The 19766-nt window shown below is 41.3% G+C and overlaps 1 protein-coding gene across 1 annotated transcript in view; it reads right to left on the reverse strand.

Annotated features, from left to right (window-relative positions):
- The window catches only part of ngfra (nerve growth factor receptor a (TNFR superfamily, member 16)), a 65681-nt gene that overhangs the window by 35630 nt on the left and 10285 nt on the right, over window positions 1-19766 (reverse strand). The window contains exon 2 of the mRNA XM_034191098.1: window positions 6048-6410. Within this exon, the coding sequence (XP_034046989.1) occupies window positions 6048-6410 (363 nt within the window). The remainder of the gene's footprint in view (window positions 1-6047; window positions 6411-19766) is intronic.

A 19766-nucleotide genomic window follows, 5' to 3' on the forward strand; every position in this document is an offset into this window, starting at 1 on the left:
CTGATAGCAGGAATCAATCAACTTCAACTTTTCTTTTATATAGCGCCAAATCACAACAAACAGTTGCCCCAAGGCGCTTTATATTGTAAGGCAAGGCATTCTATTCTAGAATTAACAGGAAGCCAATGAAGAGAGGCCAACACGGGTGAGATATGCTCTCTCCTGCTAGTCCCCGTCAGTACTCTAGCTGCAGCATTTTGAATTAACTGAAGGCTTTTTAGGGAACTTTTAGGACAACCTGATAATAATGAATTACAATAGTCCACCCTAGAGGAAATAAATGCATGAATTAGTTTTTCAGCATCACTCTGAGACAAGACCTTTCTGATTTTAGAGATATTGCGTAAATGCAAAAAGGCAGTCCTACATATTTGTTTAATATGCGCTTTGAATGACATATCCTGATCAAAAATGACTCCAAGATTTCTCACAGTATTACTAGAGGTCAGGGAAATGCCATCCAGAGTAAAGATCTGGTTAGAGACCATGCTTCTAAGATTTGTGGGGCCAAGTACAATAACTTCAGTTTTATCTGAGTTTAAAAGCAGGAAATTAGAGGTTATCCATGTCTTTATGTCTGTAAGACAATCCTGCAGTTTAGCTAATTGGTGTGTGTCCTCTGGCTTCATGGATAGATAAAGCTGGGTATCATCTGCGTAACAATGAAAATGTAAGCAATACCGTCTAATAATACTGCCTAAGGGAAGCATGTATAAAGTGAATAAAATTGGTCCTAGCACAGAACCTTGTGGAACTCCATAATTAACTTTAGTCCGTGAAGAAGATTCCCCATTTACATGAACAAACTGTAATCTATTAGACAAATATGATTCAAACCACCGCAGCACAGTGCCCTTAATACCTATGACATGCTCTAATCTCTGTAATAGAATTTTATGGTCAACAGTATCAAAAGCAGCACTGAGGTCCAACAGAACAAGCACAGAGATAAGTCCACTGTCCGAAGCCATAAGAAGATCATTTGTAACCTTCACTAATGCTGTTTCTGTACTATGATGAATTCTAAAACCTGACTGAAGCTCTTCAAATAGACCATTCCTCTGCAGGTGATCAGTTAGCTGTTTTACAACTACCCTCTCAAGAATCTTTGAGAGAAAAGGAAGGTTGGAGATTGGCCTATAATTAGCTAAGATAGCTGGGTCAAGTGATGGCTTTTTAAGTAATGGTTTAATTACTGCCACCTTAAAAGCCTGTGGTACATAGCCAACTAACAAAGATAAGTTGATCATATTTAAGATTGAAGCATTAAATAATGGTAGGACTTCCTTGAGCAGCCTGGCAGGAATGGGGTCTAATAAACATGTTGATGGTTTGGATGAAGTAACTAATGAAAATAACTCAGACAGAACAATCGGAGAGAAAGAGTCTAACCAAATACCGGCATCACTGAAAGCAGCCAAAGATAACGATACATCTTTGGGATGATTATGAGTAATTTTTTCTCTAATAGTCAAAATTTTGTTAGCAAAGAAAGTCATGAAGTCATTACTAGTTAAAGTTAATGGAATACTCAGCTCAATAGAGCTCTGACTCTTTGTCAGCCTGGCTACAGTGCTGAAAAGAAACCTGGGGTTGTTCTTATTTTCTTCAATTTAGTGATGAGTAGAAAGATGTCCTAGCTTTACGGGGGCTTTTTTATAGAGCAACAAACTCTTTTTCCAGGCTAAGTGAAGATCTTCTAAATTAGTGAGACGCCATTTCCTCTCCAACTTACGGGTTATCTGCTTTAAGCTAGGAGTTTGTGAGTTATACCACGGAGTCAGACACTTCTGATTTAAGCTCTCTTTTCAGAGGAGCTACAGCATCCAAAGTTGTCTTCAATGAGGATGTAAAACTATTGACGAGATACTCTAACTCCCTTACAGAGTTTAGGTAGCTACTCTGCTCTGTGTTGTATATGACATTAGAGAACATAAAGAAGGAATCATATCCTTAAACCTAGTTACAGCGCTTTCTGAATGGAATGTCAACCAGAGCTGTTGCTCGTGTATTGAATGTTCATTTCTCTACCATAAGCCGTCTCCAAAGGCGTTTCAGAGAATTTGGCAGTACATCCAACCAGCCTCACAACCGCAGACCACGTGTAACCACACCAGCCCAGGACCTCCACATCCAGCATGTTCACCTCCAAGATCGTGTGAGCCACTCCGACAGCTGCTGAAACAATCGGTTTGCATAACCAAAGAATTTCTGCACAAACTGTCAGAAACCGTCTCAGGGAAGCTCATCTGCATGCTCGTCGTCCTTATCGGGGTCTCGACCTGACTCCAGTTCGTTGTCGTAACCGACTTGAGTGGGCAAATGCTCACATTCGCTGGCGTTTGGCACGTTGGAGAGGTGTTCTCTTCACGGATGAATCCCGGTTCACACTGTCCAGGCAGATGGCAGACAGCGTGTGTGGCATCGTGTGGGGTGAGCGGTTTTTCTGATGTCAATGTTGTGGATCGAGTGGCCCATGGTGGCGGTGGGGTTATGGTATGGGCAGGCATCTGTTATGGACGAAGAACACAGGTGCATTTTATTGATGGCATTTTGAATGCACAGAGATACCGTGACGAGATCCTGAGGCCCATTGTTGTGCCATACATCCAAGAACATCACCTCATGTTGCAGCAGGATAATGCACGGCCCCATGTTGCAAGGATCTGTACACAATTCTTGGAAGCTGAAAATGTCCCAGTTCTTGCATGGCCGGCATACTCACTGGACATGTCACCCATTGAGCATGTTTGGGATGCTCTGGACCGGCGTATACGACAGCGTGTACCAGTTCCTGCCAATATCCAGCAACCTTCGCACAGCCATTGAAGAGGAGTGGACCAACATTCCACAGGCCACAATTGACAACCTGATCAACTCTATGCGAAGGAGATGTGTTGCACTGCATGAGGCAAATGGTGGTTACACCAGATACTGACTGGTATCCCCCCAATAAAACAAAACTGCACCTTTCAGAGTGGCCTTTTATTGTGGGCAGTCTAAGGCACACCTGTGCACTAATCATGGTGTCTAATCAGCATCTTGATATGGCACACCTGTGAGGTGGGATGGATTATCTCAGCAAGGAGAAGTGCTCACTATCACAGATTTAGACTGGTTTGTGAACAATATTGAGGGAAATGGTGATATTGTGTATGTGGAAAAAGTTTTAGATCTTTGAGTTCATCTCATACAAAATGGGTTGCAAAACCAAAAGTGTTGCATTTATATTTCTGTGAGTGTGTACGAGTATATATATATATATAATGTGTGTGTGTGTGTGTGTGTGTGTGTGTGTGTGTGTGTGTGTGTGTGTGTATATGTGTGTGTGTGTGTGTGTGTGTGTGTGTTGTGTGTGTGTGTGTGTGTTGTGTTGTGTGTGTGTGTGTTTATTGGCATAACGAAGGGGAAAAATTTCTATGAGCATCTACTAAAATGAAAAGGATATTAAAGGATGGAAATTTAAACTTCATGACCACTTCAGGACAAATTGTACTTTTACAGTATGGGACAGTTTGACCCGGAACTTCAGAGATCAGGAGCCCTGCAGCAGTGATCAGCAAATCTTAGGTAAACTAACATGAATGGAGTTAATCGCTGTACCTGCCGTATGTTTTTTTTTTTTTGATGGGGGGGGGGGGACTGACATAAAAATATTAAAACAAATTATGACACAATCTTCTTCAGCAAAATTTTGTTTTGGATGTAAATGACTTTCATGTTTGATTCATATCTTGCATCAACACATATCAAATGTGTGGGGGGGGTTTTTTGGGTTATTTTTTTTTGGACCACAGTGTGTGCAGTGAGTTCAGGGAGAGGATGACCTGGATGTTAGAGAGATGGGCTTGTGGCCAGAGGATGCTTAGTTCCATTCCCCATCAGACAGGAAATTCAATAAGCTGCCCTTGGAAAGACTTTTGCAACCTCACGTGTGTATATGTGTGTGTGTGTGTGTGTGTGTGTGTGTGTGTGTGTGTGTGTGTGTGTGTGTGTGTGTGTGTGTGTGTGTGTGTGTGTGTGTGTGTGTGTGTGTGTGTGTGTGTGTGTGTGTGTGTGTGTGTGTGTGTGAATGTGAGGTATCACTGTAAAGCTTGTTGAGCATCTGCATCAGATTAAAAGAGTGACATCATCATCATGTCATGTACCAAGTAATTATCTGTAATCTTTGTATCAACTCTCTAAAAACATCTTTAAATGTGTTTTTCTGACGATTATGACATAGTTTCATGACATTTCTGTTACATCACCATCATGCACCTCATGCCATTTCATTACAAATGATTTACTGATTAATATCAGCTTCTTCTGGTGCAATAAGTGATGGAGACTACATTTTTAATGACTCTGGCTTTGACCTTTGGCTGATTTGTTCCAAAGGTTAATCATGTAGAGATGCTTACCAGAGGAATGTTCCTACCATGTTCAGTGAGAATGTGCTCAATCATTTCCAACTTATTTTTCACACAGTAAGACACATGACTGACCACAATCAATTATTTATCTGTCATTAATATGTCATTAATTATTGCCACTATAAAGGCTATATATGTTTTAATGCATCAATGATCAAATTAAAAATGAATGCATGAATGAATGTTTGTCAGCATAAAAAATAACTTCCCAGGAATAATAGATCATGACTATAACCTTCTTTTGAAATTGTGATCAGTTCACATCAATATTTATGCAGATTTTGCCATCTGTCAAAATGATCTCACTTTATCTTGGGCATACAGCACAGCTCCTCGCACTAATGATGAATTGTCCATGATGATTGTTTGTTTTGACTGTGGACTTTTTACACTGTATTGTGTGAAGTGCCTCATGAAAAGGAGAGCCTGATCTCAAAGAAAATACCTGTTTGAATCATACAAATAAATAAATAATCTTTTATCTCTCACTGATTTGACATTGCTGTAACAAGATGAAAGGAAACCAGTAATCGCCCACCTTTCTGCGACACATCCCAAATTTCATTCCATGTGCATCATCAGTGAGTTCACAGCTGAGATAGCTTGCAAGATCCAAAGGCATTGTTGGGGCAATCTAAGATACAATGTTTGCAGTTTGATCCTGATAAACCTCAGGGTGTGCCAGAGAAGCGTCCTTCAAACAAACGTCTGAACAACCTCAACTCTTTCCATCAAAAGCAAATGTGACGGACACCAACAGGAGTCACTCTGCATGTGGTGGTCAATAGGCCTCACTCCCCTGACAGCCAAAACAATACTCTGGCCACTCAGGCCAGAGCCTGGGTTTTGGCCAACTGGTCAGAGCATCTGCCTCCTATGATGGAGATCATGAGTGAATGGGAGGAGTCAACACACAACACAAGGAGAAAGTACAAGCAGCTACACAAAGGTGATCTGGAAGGTCGAGTCCAAGGTTTTTCTGGATTTTGGTTGAAGTATACTCAGATCTTTAAGTTGCCACTTAGAATCGGTTAATTACATCAGCTTTGATCTCTAAATGAGGCAGGTGTTTCCTATGAGTCATCAGTTCTCAAACAATAGGAACTGTGCACATTCCTAAAAGCCTCAGTGATCTCACTCACCTTTCACTGTTTGCAGATCACTGACAAGACCTCCCCTCCTCCACCCCAACACCACCACTTGGTTCCTGCCTTCTGCCTGAGGTCAGACTCCACTTCTGCCTTTTCCATCAGCAGGATTTGCGAGCATCTCAACTCTACACTCTAGACCATAGACTACAACTTTCTCTACATTATCTTGTTGCATTAAAATGATCAACTTTAAAGTCTTTCTGGGAGAACTGCGGTAACATGTATGTACGTGCCTTTGCGTGTGAGAGTGGGAATTTTTCCTGGCACAGTTACAGTATGAGCAGATAAAAGATTTCAGCAACTGTGCTTTGCATCCTTGTTTGACAACTTTGAGGTTAAAAGGAGTTCTGTTATCTTCATATTTATTGTGCTTGAATTCATTTGTGCACAGGGAATGTTTTTGGGGCAGAATTCCAATGCAATTCGGAGTGCACTGAACCACCTGCAGCATGTGGGTGTATGAACATTTGTAAGCACTTACTGTGGCAGACAGAGTCACTGATCGGGGTGCACACCTCCAGCTGTATCTCCGTCTCCTCGTCACAGATGGTGCACGGCAGGCAGGGGTCGAGAGAGCTTTCTCGTTCTGAGTAGGTATCGTCTGAACACACCTCACACACCGTGTCATGATCGTGCTGGCAGTGCACGTACACACCCTGGCCCGCTGGGCAAACCGTGCACGGCTCACATTGCCCAGATATGTCATTAAAGAAGAAACCATAGTTACAAACGCAAATGGCGTCATTGGAGTCGGTGCAGGGCGTCTCCATACGCATCAGGCCGGTGCACTCTGTGCAGGGTTTGCATTCCTCTGTGTGGCTGTAGTTCTCAGAGTAGGTCTCACCTGGCGAAAGGAAGAAACAGGGGCAAAGCATAAGGACAGAAAATAGATAGATCAGGAAATATGAGTGGATAAATAGAGAGTGTAACAATATTAATTCTGTTTACTGCACATTCATTACAAAGGAAGACGCACTGATCCACTGAGTTGTAAGTGATTCATGCTCCCGGACAAGAGAGGCGCTCTTATTAGGGAGGGAGGCATAAGCCTGCTGGGCTCATGACCGTATTGATCTCACAGTGTTTGTGCTGCACTGTGTAAACTGCTTTAATCTCAGTGGGCCACAGAGTGCGTACGGCTGCTCCGCCGCGCTGACCTGGGCAGGGATCATGAAGTGCAGCATGCAGAAGTGATCACGGCGTCACATTCAGATGCTTTACAGGAAATGATGTCATCAGCGAGACAGGCTTTCACTAGAGCTTGAGGCAAAGTTTGTGACTGGATGTAGAGTCCAGTTCAAAGATATAAAGTGCAGGTTCACGGTCTGGCCCTTGAGTATTCGGATAATAACACCAGACCCTGCGACAAAGGATGCCTTAAGCAGATTGTGCGTTTGCTTCCCAAACAAAATATACCTGCTCATTCAATGTTTATGTATTTCTTAAGCAAAATTTAAATTTTAATTCAAATTACAAGTTATTTTATTGTAACAGTTAGGGGTCTCTTCAGAGACGCTTTGGGTACCACTCGAATGACTTTGAGTCAAATGAGTGGTTACTTAGGGAGACTCAGATGAGGAGTATCACTGTCGTCAAGGAAACATTAGCTGTGACACTGTGACTACTATGTGGCACATTTCTCTGGTAGGATGGATGGCGACTGACTGGTTGTCCAAAGGGGTTATTGCCAAAAAAAAAAAAAATGCTTATTTAGGGTCTTCTCCATTCTCTGCCCATGACCAGGGCAGTGTCTCCACATCTGGGCTCAGTCTCCAGGGCAGTCTAATTTAGTTTGGTCAACTAAATTCACGTAATAAACTCATTTTTCACGTTAGTCGTTGCACAAAGGGTTTTGTCAGCTAAGGTTTTGCATTACCTTACTAAAGTTTTCAGCCTGGTACAAAGGAAGCTAATCTTATTTAGTCGACAAAACCTCAGTCTCTTACATCAAAATGGCGGCGATCATGTACCACCACTTGATGGCACACTCAAGATCACCCTTACATCGCTCGTATTGCTCCAAAAGAGCTTTCTTCGCTTTTGGCCGTGGTTTAGCAGACAACTGTCATAATGTGTTTGTGACAGTTCTTACTTTAGCCACTGGGTATCGCTGTTATGCCGAGCAGTGTTGTGTGCACAAAAAGGCTTGATGGAAGTGTAGAAGAACTGCAAGGCTAAGAGCTAAGCACGTTGTTCTAGCTTTCGTATGTGTCCGTAAATGTTAACAAAGCCAGTTAATGAAACAAAGGTTGGATAGTTCATGACAACAGCCAACCCGGAAGTAAACAAAAATCTTGCACAATGGAGGCAATGGCACTCAGGAGGCTGTTATGCCCATGAAAATTGTCAACTAACGTAAGGTAACGTAACTAACGTAACTAATGTCAATGTGAAACGGTGATTAGACTGATAATGTTGGGTGACTACCTGTAATCGACAAAGTTAAATAGAATAAAAACATTCCACTGCTTTATGAAGCCAGGCCCTTAAATTGGTCCCCGTTTGCCAGACTGTGGCTGCCCACTGCTCCTAGTGATTGAATTGTGTTTAACTGTAATTAGGATTGGTCAAATGCAGAGGACAAATTTCATTGTATGTACATACAATGACAATAAAAAGAAATTATTCATTAATATTAAATTATTATTATTGTTATCCAGGACCCAGTGTGAATCTATGGTGTCATGGCTGGAGCAAGCTCATGCTCCCAGACACTGACCAGACCTGATCTGTCTAGAAACCCAATAAGAAAGCTCTGACTTTAATATGTTGACATTAGCCCATTTTCAAATTTCAAATTCGTGATCTGTGACTCTAGCGGATGTCTATACGGGAGGCATATAAAAATCTAAATAAATATTTTAAAATTTTTCCATAGTGTAAGTCACAGTTTTTTTCCCTAGTTTGAGAGGTTCTGCAACTTGTACTGTGGTGGCACTTACATACTGGAAAATCAGATTTTTTTTTTATCACTAATAATAATTATAATGACTACTTATATACGAGTTTCCCTGGATGGAAAGCTGAGCAGTTATTACTTGATCCGCAAGAAAACAAATCAGCACAGATGAATTCCTCGCTTCAGTGATCCTGTTCGGCTTTCTGACATCTTCATCATTTCAGAATCAGTCACTTCAGGAAGTATCAGAACGATAAGGCCGTTTCTTTCTGCTGCACATTTAAAGACATTTGGGTTGGAGATCAAAAGATGAATATGAGAAGACAGTTTAGAATGTCAGCTTTTATTCCTTGACTTTTCCATCAGAACATGCAGTCACCTTTCAGACGGAAGGTATGTCACTGCAGAAACACTGAGGTGAACAATGAACCAGCTCACTGTGGGGATAAAATTGCTTTTTTTTTAGATTTTAAACATATTGAGCAGTCTGTATTATTATTCCTTACTCTTTATGCTTACTTACAGTGATGAAAATAAGTATTTGAACACCCTGTGATTTTGCAAGTTCCACTTAGAAATCATGGAGCATGTCCACTGTGAGAGACATAATCTAAAAAAAAAAAAAAAAAAAAAACCGAAAATCACAATGCATGATTTTTTAATAATTTATTTGTATATTACTGCTGCAAATAAGTATTTGATCACCTACCAACCAGCAAGAATTCTGTCTCTCACAGACCTGTTCATTTTTCTTTAAGAAGCCCTCTTATTCTGTACTCTTTACCTGTATTAATTGCACCTGTTTGAACTTGTTACCTGTATAAAAGACACCTGTTCATACACTCAATCAATCACACTCCAACCTGTCCACCATAGCCAAGACCAAAGAGCTGTCTAAGGACACCAGGGACAAAACTGTAGACCTGCACAAGGCTGGGATGGACTACAGGACAACAGGCAAGCAGCTTGGTAGAAGACAAAAACTGTTATGATTATTTACTAGAAAGTGGATCCCTCGGTCTGGGATTCCATGCAAGATCTCACTTTGTGGGGTAAGGATGATTCTGAGAAAGCTCAGAACTACACAGGAGGACCTGGTCAATGACCTGAAGAGAGCTGGGACCACAGTCAGAAAGATTACATAAGTAACACATGATGCTGTCATGGTTTAAAATCCTGCAGGGCAGCAAAGTCCCCCTGCTCAAGCCAGCACATGTCCAGGCCCGTTTGAAGTTCACCAGTGACCATCTGGATGATCCAGAGGAGGCATGGGAGAAGGTCATGTGGTCAGATGAGACCAGAATAGAGCTTTTTGGAATCAACTCCACTTACCATGTTTAGAGGATGAGAAAACCCCAAGAAAACCATCCCAACCGTGAAGCATGGGGGTGGAAACATCATACTCTGGGGGTGCTGTTCTGTAAAGGGGACAGGACGACTGCACCGTATTGAAGGGAGGATGGATGGGGTCATGTATTTGGAGATTTTGGCAAACAACCTCCTTCCCTCAGTAAGAGCATTGAAGATGGGTCATGGCTGGGTCTTCAGCATGACAATGACCCCAAACACACAGCCAGGGCAACTAAGGAGGGGCTCCGTGAGAAGCATTTCAAGGTCCTGGAGTGGCCTGGCCAGTCTCCAGACCTGAACTCAATAGAAAATCTTTGGAGGAAGATGAAACTCCAAACCTGAAAGATCTAGAGAAGATCTGTATGGAGGAGTGGACCAAAATCCCTGCTGCAGTGTGTGAAAACTTGGTCAAGAACTACAGGAAACATTTGACCTCTGTAATTGCAAACAAAGGCTACTGTACCAAATAATAACATTGATTTTCACAGGTGTTCAAATACTTATTTGCAGCAGTAACATACAAATAAAGTATTAAAAAATCATACATTGTGATTTCCAGATTTGTTTTTTGTTTTTTTTAGATTATGTCTCTCACAGTGGACATGCTCCATGATTTCTAAGTGGGAGAACTTGCAAAACCGCAGGGTGGTCAAATACTTATTTTCCTCACTGTATATAATTCAGAATAAATGATACCAACAGTAGCTTTTTTGGGCAATATAAAATTTATTCCACAAGAATAAAAATCTTGTATCAAGACCTTGTAAGAGTGGAATTGTTTTGACTATGCTGAATGTTTGGTTTCCAAAGTAAAGGTTGACTTTTACTTTGGAAACCAAAACCCATGTCGATGTCCACTGGATTCTATGACATGTGACGTACGAGGGCTGTCAATAAAGTATAGGTCCTTTTTATTTTTTTCAAAAACTATATGGATTTCATTCATATGTTTTTACGTCAGACATGCTTGAACCCTCGTGCGCATGCGTGAGTTTTTCCACGCCTGTCGTTGACGTCATTCGCCTGTGAGCACTCCTTGTGGGAGGAGTCGTCCAGCCCCTCGTCGGAATTCCTTTGTCTGAGAAGTTGCTGAGAGACTGGCGCGTTGTTTGATCAAAATTTTTTCTAAACCTGTGAGACACATCGAAGTGGACACAGTTCGAAAAATTAAGCTGGTTTTCAGTGAAAATTTTAACGGCTGATGAGAGATTTTGAGGTGACACTGTCGCTTTAAGGACTTTTCACGGTGCGAGACGTCGCTCAGCGCTCTCAGCCGCCGTCGTCAGCCTGTTCAAGCTGAAAACCTCCACATTTCAGGCTCTATTGATCCAGGACGTCGTGAGAGAACAGAGAAGTGTCAGAAGAAGTCGGTTTCAGCATTTTATCCGGATATTCCACTGTTAAAGGAGATTTTTTTTAATGAAAGACGTGCGGACAGGTCCGCGCGTCGGGACGCAGCCGACGCGGTGCGGCGGCACAGGAAAAACACCTCCGTGTTGATAACCATTTGTAAAATCCAGGCGGCTTTTGATGGCTTTCAGTGGAGTGAGTATATGAGAAATTGTTTAACAGCTGGACATGTTCCAACTTGTCCTTAAGGCTTCCAATAGAGGTGTTTTTCCTGTGGCGGAGCGTCGCGGCGGCTGCGAGCCGACGCTGCAATCCGCCCGCACGTCTTTCATTAAAAAAATCTCCTTTAACAGTGGAATATCCGGATAAAATGCTGAAACCGACTTCTTCTGAAACTTCTCTGTTCTCTCACGACGTCCTGGATCAATAGAGCCTGAAATGTGGAGGTTTTCAGCTTGAAACAGGCTGACGACAGCGCCTGAGAGCGCTGCACGACGTCTCGCTCCGTGGGAAGTCCTTAAAGCGACAGTATCACCTCAAAAGCTCTCATCAGCCGTTAAAATTTTCACTGAAAACCAGCTTAATTTTTCGAACCGTGTCCACTTCGATGTGTCTCACAGGTTTAGAAAAAATTTTGATCAAACAAAGCGCCAGTCTCTCAGCAACTTCTCAGACAAAGGAATTCCGACGAGGGGCTGGACGACTCCTCCCACAAGGAGTGCTCACAGGCGAATGACGTCACCGACAGGCGTGGAAAAACTCACGCATGCGCACGAGGGTTCAAGCATGTCTGACGTAAAAACATATGAATGAAATCCATATAGTTTTTGAAAAAAATAAAAAGGACCGTTACTTTATTGACAGACCTCGTATGTTACCCTTTAACATGATAACTAAGCATGACACATGGTGCAAACTATTCCTTTTTAAAATCCTACTAACTCAACCAATAATTTGCATCATGTTTTACCATAAATGGAGCAACTTTATCTTTTGACCCCTGTGCAAACTGAAACTGACCTTTGTCACCATTCTTGCTGTTTTTACCCCATAACTCCAGAACATTCAGTCACAGATTGTCCAAACTATACCTTTTTGGAATCTTTGTGATCAGACAAATAATGTGGTATAGTATTCAATATGACTGGAGTACTATATCTTTTCATTTTGACCCCTGTGTAATTCTTCAATTGACCCCTACCTGGCTGCCGATTTAAAATTCAAGTGGACACTCAGCTTTTTCAAAAGAGTAATGCAGTATGTTTTTCGTAAGCAAAGTAAAGATGATGATGATGATGATGATGATTTGTGAAACAAAGTTAAGTAAATTTTAGTCTGTGTCCTAATTATGTTCCCTTTCAGAAAATGTAATGACTGCACCATTCATGACCTTGACCTCCATGACCCTGGCCTTGGTCTCCATGGCAAAAATATTGTGCCTACTAATTAATACTAGTGTGCTGCCCGTGGGGATCCACAAGCTCCAGATTGGGTAGTGTTTATAAAATAGGTAGCTGGTATTTTTCTAGGGTGGTAATAAATTAAACAAAGTTTCTATAATGAGTTGGAATGACATGTGAGTCCAGAATGTTTTTAGAACCTTAGACCTCAACTCAACAGTTTTATTTCCTGTTAAATATGTCATTTTAAATGTTAATTTACTATTTTAATGCATTTATAAATTGTTAGATTGTTGTTATCATATTCACACTGTTATTATCATTATTATTATCAGTATTATTATTATTTTATTTTATTATTACTTCTATTTTGCCATTTGATGTTTAAATGGACCACAAGGGAAATGAGTGGTTTCACTTTCTTGTGTCATCCATGTATTTTTCAAGAATTAAAGGACTATTAACCAAGTGCGACGTCTGTACGGGAAATATCAGACCGAGGTGTAAGTACAGACCTAGTGTTATTGATAAACACCGAGGTCTGATAATCCTGCTGCTGAAGCTGCTGACAGTTTTGGGCTCGTTGTCAGACCTGTTCGCTTCAGCTCCATGAAGAACTTGCTAACAGATCTGTGTGCTTTTTCTGATGCTGTTTAGATATTTATGGAGTACTTTCATGTCTGACTTGGCTTTTCTAATCGTGTTTTTAGCTTTTTGGTTTGTAACAAATGGGATACGTGTTTTGGACCAATTGTCATGGTAACCGGTTGGATATGGCAAAATATCGGACTGGAAATCAACCAATCAGAGCGCATGTAGCGTCACAGCCATATACTAATTACAATTATATTATATACTTACACTGAACTTACTAAATAAAATCATGTATGCATGCACTCATGCTTTTAATATAAAGATGATTTACCGCACCCTGCTGAAATGTCTTGAGTCCAGAACACAGTTAGCAATGTTAGCTAAAATCTGTAGCTTCTCCAAAAATATTAGTCCTATCAACGTTCCTTTGTGGCGGTGTTCATCCTTGACCCAAAATACATAACCATACCAAGTGGTAAATGTCAGCTGTCCGCAATTACTCCATGATCACACACACACACACACACGTGCACCCAGACAGAGCCTTTTGTCTTTTTCTGCATTCTGCTGCAAGCAGATGCTTGTAATTTTAAACATGAAGAAACATAAAAGATGACAGAAGACATCAAATGCAGTACAGATTTCACTCATGGTACCAGTAACATGACACTTAACTACACTGACTAAACCAATTGAACTACAAAAACACAATAAATAATAACACTAACAACACTGATAACCAACATGAACAACAATAACACCATTTAAAACCCCTAAACCCTGAACTGCCATGGTCTATTGCAGCACAAGGTCCATTGTTTACTGGTTAGCTAAAATTGCTAATTTCTCCAAAAATATTAGTCCTATCAAATTTGCATTTTTTGCAGCATTAATTCTTGACCCAAAACATATAAACATACCAAATGGCAATGTCAGCTCTCCTCGGTTTTGATGCGATCAAAGCCATATACACACACGCACAGAGAGAGAGAGAGAGAGGCCACTTGGCTGTTCTGATATAGATGTTTATTTAAAAAGTGTTATTAATTCTGATTTGTGTCACACACCTTCTTAACCTCCACATGTTTTTGATGAATGAGTTGGAAAAATCTGTTTTCAGAACAGGCATTCTCTTATTAGTCCCGCATGGAGAACTTTGCAGTCTCACAGCAGCAGTGGAAATAGTAATTTTGCAACAGTAGCAGAGTAAAATGTGCAAATAGAACACAGGGTCGATCCTTAGGAATGGTAAATCAAGACAATGAAAAATAGAGAAATACTATATGCATTATAAACAGTGTGTAAGTAAACTACTGGTGGCTGCCAGCACAACCCCTCAGCCCGTGTGCCAGTGAATATCTGCAGTGTTAGCAAGACCTTTTGGGTCCTTGAAGCCTGTGACTTTGAGGTCAGGGTCACAGGCCTCAAGGTCCCATCTTCATATGTGTGCAAACTGGAGTGAAAAACAGGAATTTTCATGTTTTGGCCCCAATGACCTTCAGCCCAAAGATGAACTGAATTTGATCTCACCTGGGCAGTTTCAAAGCCAGACTACATTATGTTTGGTGGACATCAAAGTGAAAATTAAACCTTGACATTTGACTTCAGTGACCTTGACCTTTGTCAAAATTAACCTTCAAAGTGCAGTTCTGTGTTTGATCGGCTCCATCCATCCATCCTTTTTCTATACAATGCAAAAACTGGTATCTAAGAAGGTAAAAAAAGGACTTGTTTAAAGAAAATTTGACTTAATTTTTGTCTAAATAGATAAATCATCTTGTCAAGCATGTCTTAATTTGGGAAAATGTATATCACTTTTTCTTAATACGTTTTTCCAGCTAATATCAAGCTGCATTTAACCAGTAACAAGGAAAGGCAATGGATTTCAAATCATCCAAGCAAAGGAACAAGATTGTTTTCCTAATTTTAAGACAGAGGCTAATCCGAAAATAAAAATTCTCTCTAGTTTTAAGGTACATTTTGATTATTCAGTGCCTAGACATTTTGCTAGTTTTGAGAATTCTAAACAAGTGCATTTTTCTTACGCTATTGGCAGCGATGAGACAATCTGGCTACATTTCAGATTAATTGGCTTTTTTGAGAGGGACAGTTTTTGCAGTGTACCAGCTTACTCCAGTTAAGGGTCACAGGGGTTTGACCTGATCCACATCACAAATTTGGTGGAAACATGAAACAGAAAAAAAGACCTGGGAGGATTACGGGGACAATCCGACAGACAGACTTTGCTTGAATTATAGTATGATGATGCACGTTCGCACTCGCTGGGTGTCAGCTCCAGACTTGTCCTGAAACATAGTTGAGTGGGTGCAAAGCCAAATGACCGAGCAGACGTGTGTGACTCTGCAAAATTCTTATCTGCATATGCACGTCTCTCTGTGTGCATGTTTGTTTTTTCCACGAGAACTGCTTAGTGGGAGTTTTCGGTGTGAAAAGACCTGCAGCGATGTCCCAGCACTTGCTTTTTCTTGAAAAGCAGCTCTGGCAAGTAAATACAAGCACAGGCTGCAAACACCTTGTAAAACATCGAAGCAGCTCCGAAGACAACAGTGAAGGCAGAATGGGGCGGGCCGAGGTAATGACGTAGAAGAAAGTAGGGAGTAAAAACCACGCTTCGAAAGGAGCGTCTCCCACCCGCTTACGCATACGAATCTAAGGGCTGTAGTCTGACGCATTGTGGTGGATGTGTGACCGCCCTCTATTTCACACTATGGAGTGAGTCACACTCTTGTTTTACTGACAGAGTCTGGACCAAAACCGGGTCACTGCAAAGTCATCACCAAATTTCTTCGACAAACGGGTCCGCTAGCACAGCATGAAGCTAAAATAGCACAAATGTCAATATCTATGAGTGTAAAGCCCCTCTCAAACAGAAAGCGTGTGCGTGGCATGTTAGTAACCACCGGCGTTCTGTGCTCATTCCCAGGTTGTGTGTGTCATGTTGCCGCTACACATGTGCCAAGTTCAGCAACATTTAACATAAATACATCACCTGCTGCTTCCTGCTCAGTGTTTGATCATAGATTTGGATTTTCTGAATAACCTGGTGCTTTCTAGCTTGTCATACAGACAACGTGTGTGGCGTGTTAGTGGCGTGTAAGAGTGATTGCGCAGCCAGTGATGTTAAGTGGCAAGTGTTTCGACCAAAACTCTCGCCAAGGTGGGTCGAATTGTTTTGTCAGTAACCATGTGGCATTGTGTTGGTGAGTTGGGTGGTGAGTGCAACATGACCCTTGGAATGTCACAAACACACCATCTGTGTGAGTAGCTTAACTTAAATCACCAATAAGGCATAAGTCAAGTGTGTATGAAAACAATCACACTACTTTCAGGTGTTCATAATAGGGAACAAGCTTAGCCCAGGTGTTGTAGTTATTCACAAGTCCAAATAGTTTGGCTAGTTAGCATGTTACTAGAGGGAAAATAAGTGTTGTAAATGATTGCAAGTCATTAATATGCTGCTCTCACTCTTTTTCAACTAGGTTGTTTTCCACTTATGACACAACTGATCCATGGGCCAATTATGTTTTCAGTACCAGTAAGGGGCTAAAAACACTCACAATCCAGCCTCAGTGTGCCATGAGCTAGCAAAATGTATGATGGCCATCCCAGGGCAGTAGCTACAGCCAAACTGGGATCAATGAAAAATTACAGAGGGTCAAAATTTAAAAATGCTCCAGTCATATTGAAAACTATACCACACCATTTACACAATCATAAAGATTCCAAAAAGGTACAGTTTGGACTATCTATGATGAAATGTTATGAGATAAAAACATAGAAAATGGTGATGGTGGTGAGAAGGTCCATTTCAGTTTGTACAGGGGTTAAAAAGTTACAGATGCTGCAATTTTGCTTAACAAAAGTGATGCAAATTATTGGTTGAGTTAATAGAGTTTTTAAAAGAAATAGTTTGTATCACATGTTATGCTTAGTTATTAAGTTACGGGATAACATAAGTCATATGTCATATAATCCATTTGACGTCAACCGTATTTGACTTTACTTTGGAGAATATGGACAAAACTAGTCCATTTAATAATCCTATTAGCTTCTATTAATGAATAATTTTCATCATGTTTTACCAAAACTAAGGGAACTTTAACTTTTTACCCCTGCAACAAATTAATAATTGTCAACATTTTTATTTTTATTTTTACCCCATAACTCCAAATCATTCAGTCATAGATAGCCCAAATTATACCTTTTTGGAATCCTTGCAATTGGACAAATAATGTGGTATAATTTTCAAAATGATTGGACTATTTTTCAATTTTGATTGACCCCTACCTGACTACAGCTACCACTCTGGGATGCCACCATACATTTTTGTGTCGGTCCTGGCACATGAGGCTGGACTGTCAGTGTTGTTTATTCCCCTTAAGTGGCATTGATTAGGTCAAACTTTTCTACTGGCTCCTGGATTAAATACATTAAAGTAACTTTGTATTTATGTTCAGTCTTTCGGTATGATAATAGCAGCAACTTGACCAGGCTGACATAAAGCTTTGACTGCTGCAAGATTTTCTACACAAGGTCTTCCTGACACATCCTCAGACAGTATTTTCCTTTTCCCGAACCATTAGTGTTTGGAGGCAGAGGATGAGCCTTACGCGTAGCCAAGGGTGGGCCTGGATGGGCCTGGGCCCGCCCACTTATCAGCCAGGCCCACCCCATCCAATGAGAAGGCTGAGTCGACATTCGACAGTCACCTGTCGTTGCCTCATTGTATTCCTATGATGTGATATTGTATTAGCACTGAGCGACAATTAATAAATTTTGTCAAAAAAATCTGGTTCATCTTCTGTGATTTTTATTAATTCATTTTCAGAGTACAGTGGTCCCTCGCGATAACGCAGTTCACGTTTCGTGGCCTCGCAGTTTCGCTGATTTTTTTAGTGCAATTTTGCATGCATTTTTTTTTTTAAACGGCGCATTGTGTTCTGCGTCCTTATCAGGCGGGCCGTTCGCGGCACCGGTCGGCATCACCGTGATTGCTCTCACTGCCTCCGATGCGCTTTCTGCAGGCTCAGTAAATGCAGCTGCAGGCCACCTCCTCCTCCACCTCCTCTGCTGTGCGGAATTGCGCCAAATCTGGCAACAGGTCCAGAGATACACTCGCTGTTTTGATCCGGATGTTGAGAGCAGACGCAGAGCTCCGTGGCCACCGAGAGAGGACTTGGAGTCTTTGCGGGTCCCGCATCCGTACCTCCGGAGGCAGTGACCGAAGGGAGAGCTGCGCATTGTGTTCTGCGTGTGTCTGTTTATAATCCTCTCGCACAGAAGAAATAAAGAGAGTGTTTACACAGGAGAGAAAAGTGAGAAAATGTTAATGCCTGTTTGAGAAAAGTGTGTAGTGAGGGGTTTTACAGCCTTAAAACATCTATAATAATTGTAAAAAATAGCGCTGACTACTTTGCGGATTTTGTTTATCGCGGGTTATTTTTGAACGTAACTCCCGCGATAAACGAGGGAGCACATTTTTCCTCAAATAAATAGTCTTCTGCGGGCCTCCATCACAATGCCAATAACAACATGCACCATCGACCGGCTGTTTTCTACTGTTAATGAGATAAAAACATCCACCAGAACATCCACGTTGACTCACAGACTGAATGCACTTTCCCTTGAAAGAAAACTGAGTGAATCGTTGGACTGTGATGACGTGATAAGAGAGTTCAACAAAAACCCCGTCGTCTCCTGCTGGAGCATTAAAAGGATTCATCAAATGTAAGTGTGAGACCATTAATTGCTTTTTCTTCTAAATAGGCCTAATTGTTAATATTATATTGCAACTGCCACGAATCATGTTGGTGTCCGTTCTGATGGTTTTTAATTTGGCCGCTGAGCCAACCTGTTTTCATGTTGCAGATATATTTTGAATTTTTATTTTAAAGGACTTTACATGACTAAGCGTTGCTGCACTGTCCATGGGGTGCTTGTGTCTGACACTTTGCGTCTGTGTAACTGTGCACACAGCATCTGTGCAGTTGGCTGAGATGTGTTCATCATTAAACTTGGAATTCATTTTTGAAACAATGCCTTATTTAAATACCTATTGACGTTTTGGGTTTAGGCCGAGCCAAGTAGGCTACCAGACTTGCACTGAATGTGTGTGTGTGTGTGTGTGGCGCTGCACTGCAGCTTGCGTTATCCATGAAGAGTACTTGTGTCTGACGTGTTGCGTCTGTGTGCTCACTTTGCCAGTGCTGTAGGCTAAGTGATAACGTTGCTTGCGATGTCCAAACAAGGCACACTTTTTCAAACGGTGTATTATAATACCTACACCCCCAAAGGTTGGGCCCGTCTGATTTTTTCTGGGCCCACCCATTTTGTGATTTCTGCCTACGCCCCTGGATGGCGCTGTCTGCACTTGCGGCACCAGAGCCTAGGAAAAATTACAGACCTCTGAGGTCATTATTTGAATTTGTGAGCTTTGGGCATTTGTCATCTCTGCAGACAGGCGTAACCAACAAAGCTCATCTCGTACACACACTGCGCTAGCTTGGTGGCTAATTATATCTTGCATGCATCAGCTGTTTTGCTTGTACATAATGCCACCAAAATGTGACCATATGCAACAAATGTA

Source organism: Thalassophryne amazonica, chromosome 16 (genome assembly GCF_902500255.1).
Source record: "Thalassophryne amazonica chromosome 16, fThaAma1.1, whole genome shotgun sequence".
Classification (NCBI taxonomy): domain Eukaryota; kingdom Metazoa; phylum Chordata; class Actinopteri; order Batrachoidiformes; family Batrachoididae; genus Thalassophryne; species Thalassophryne amazonica.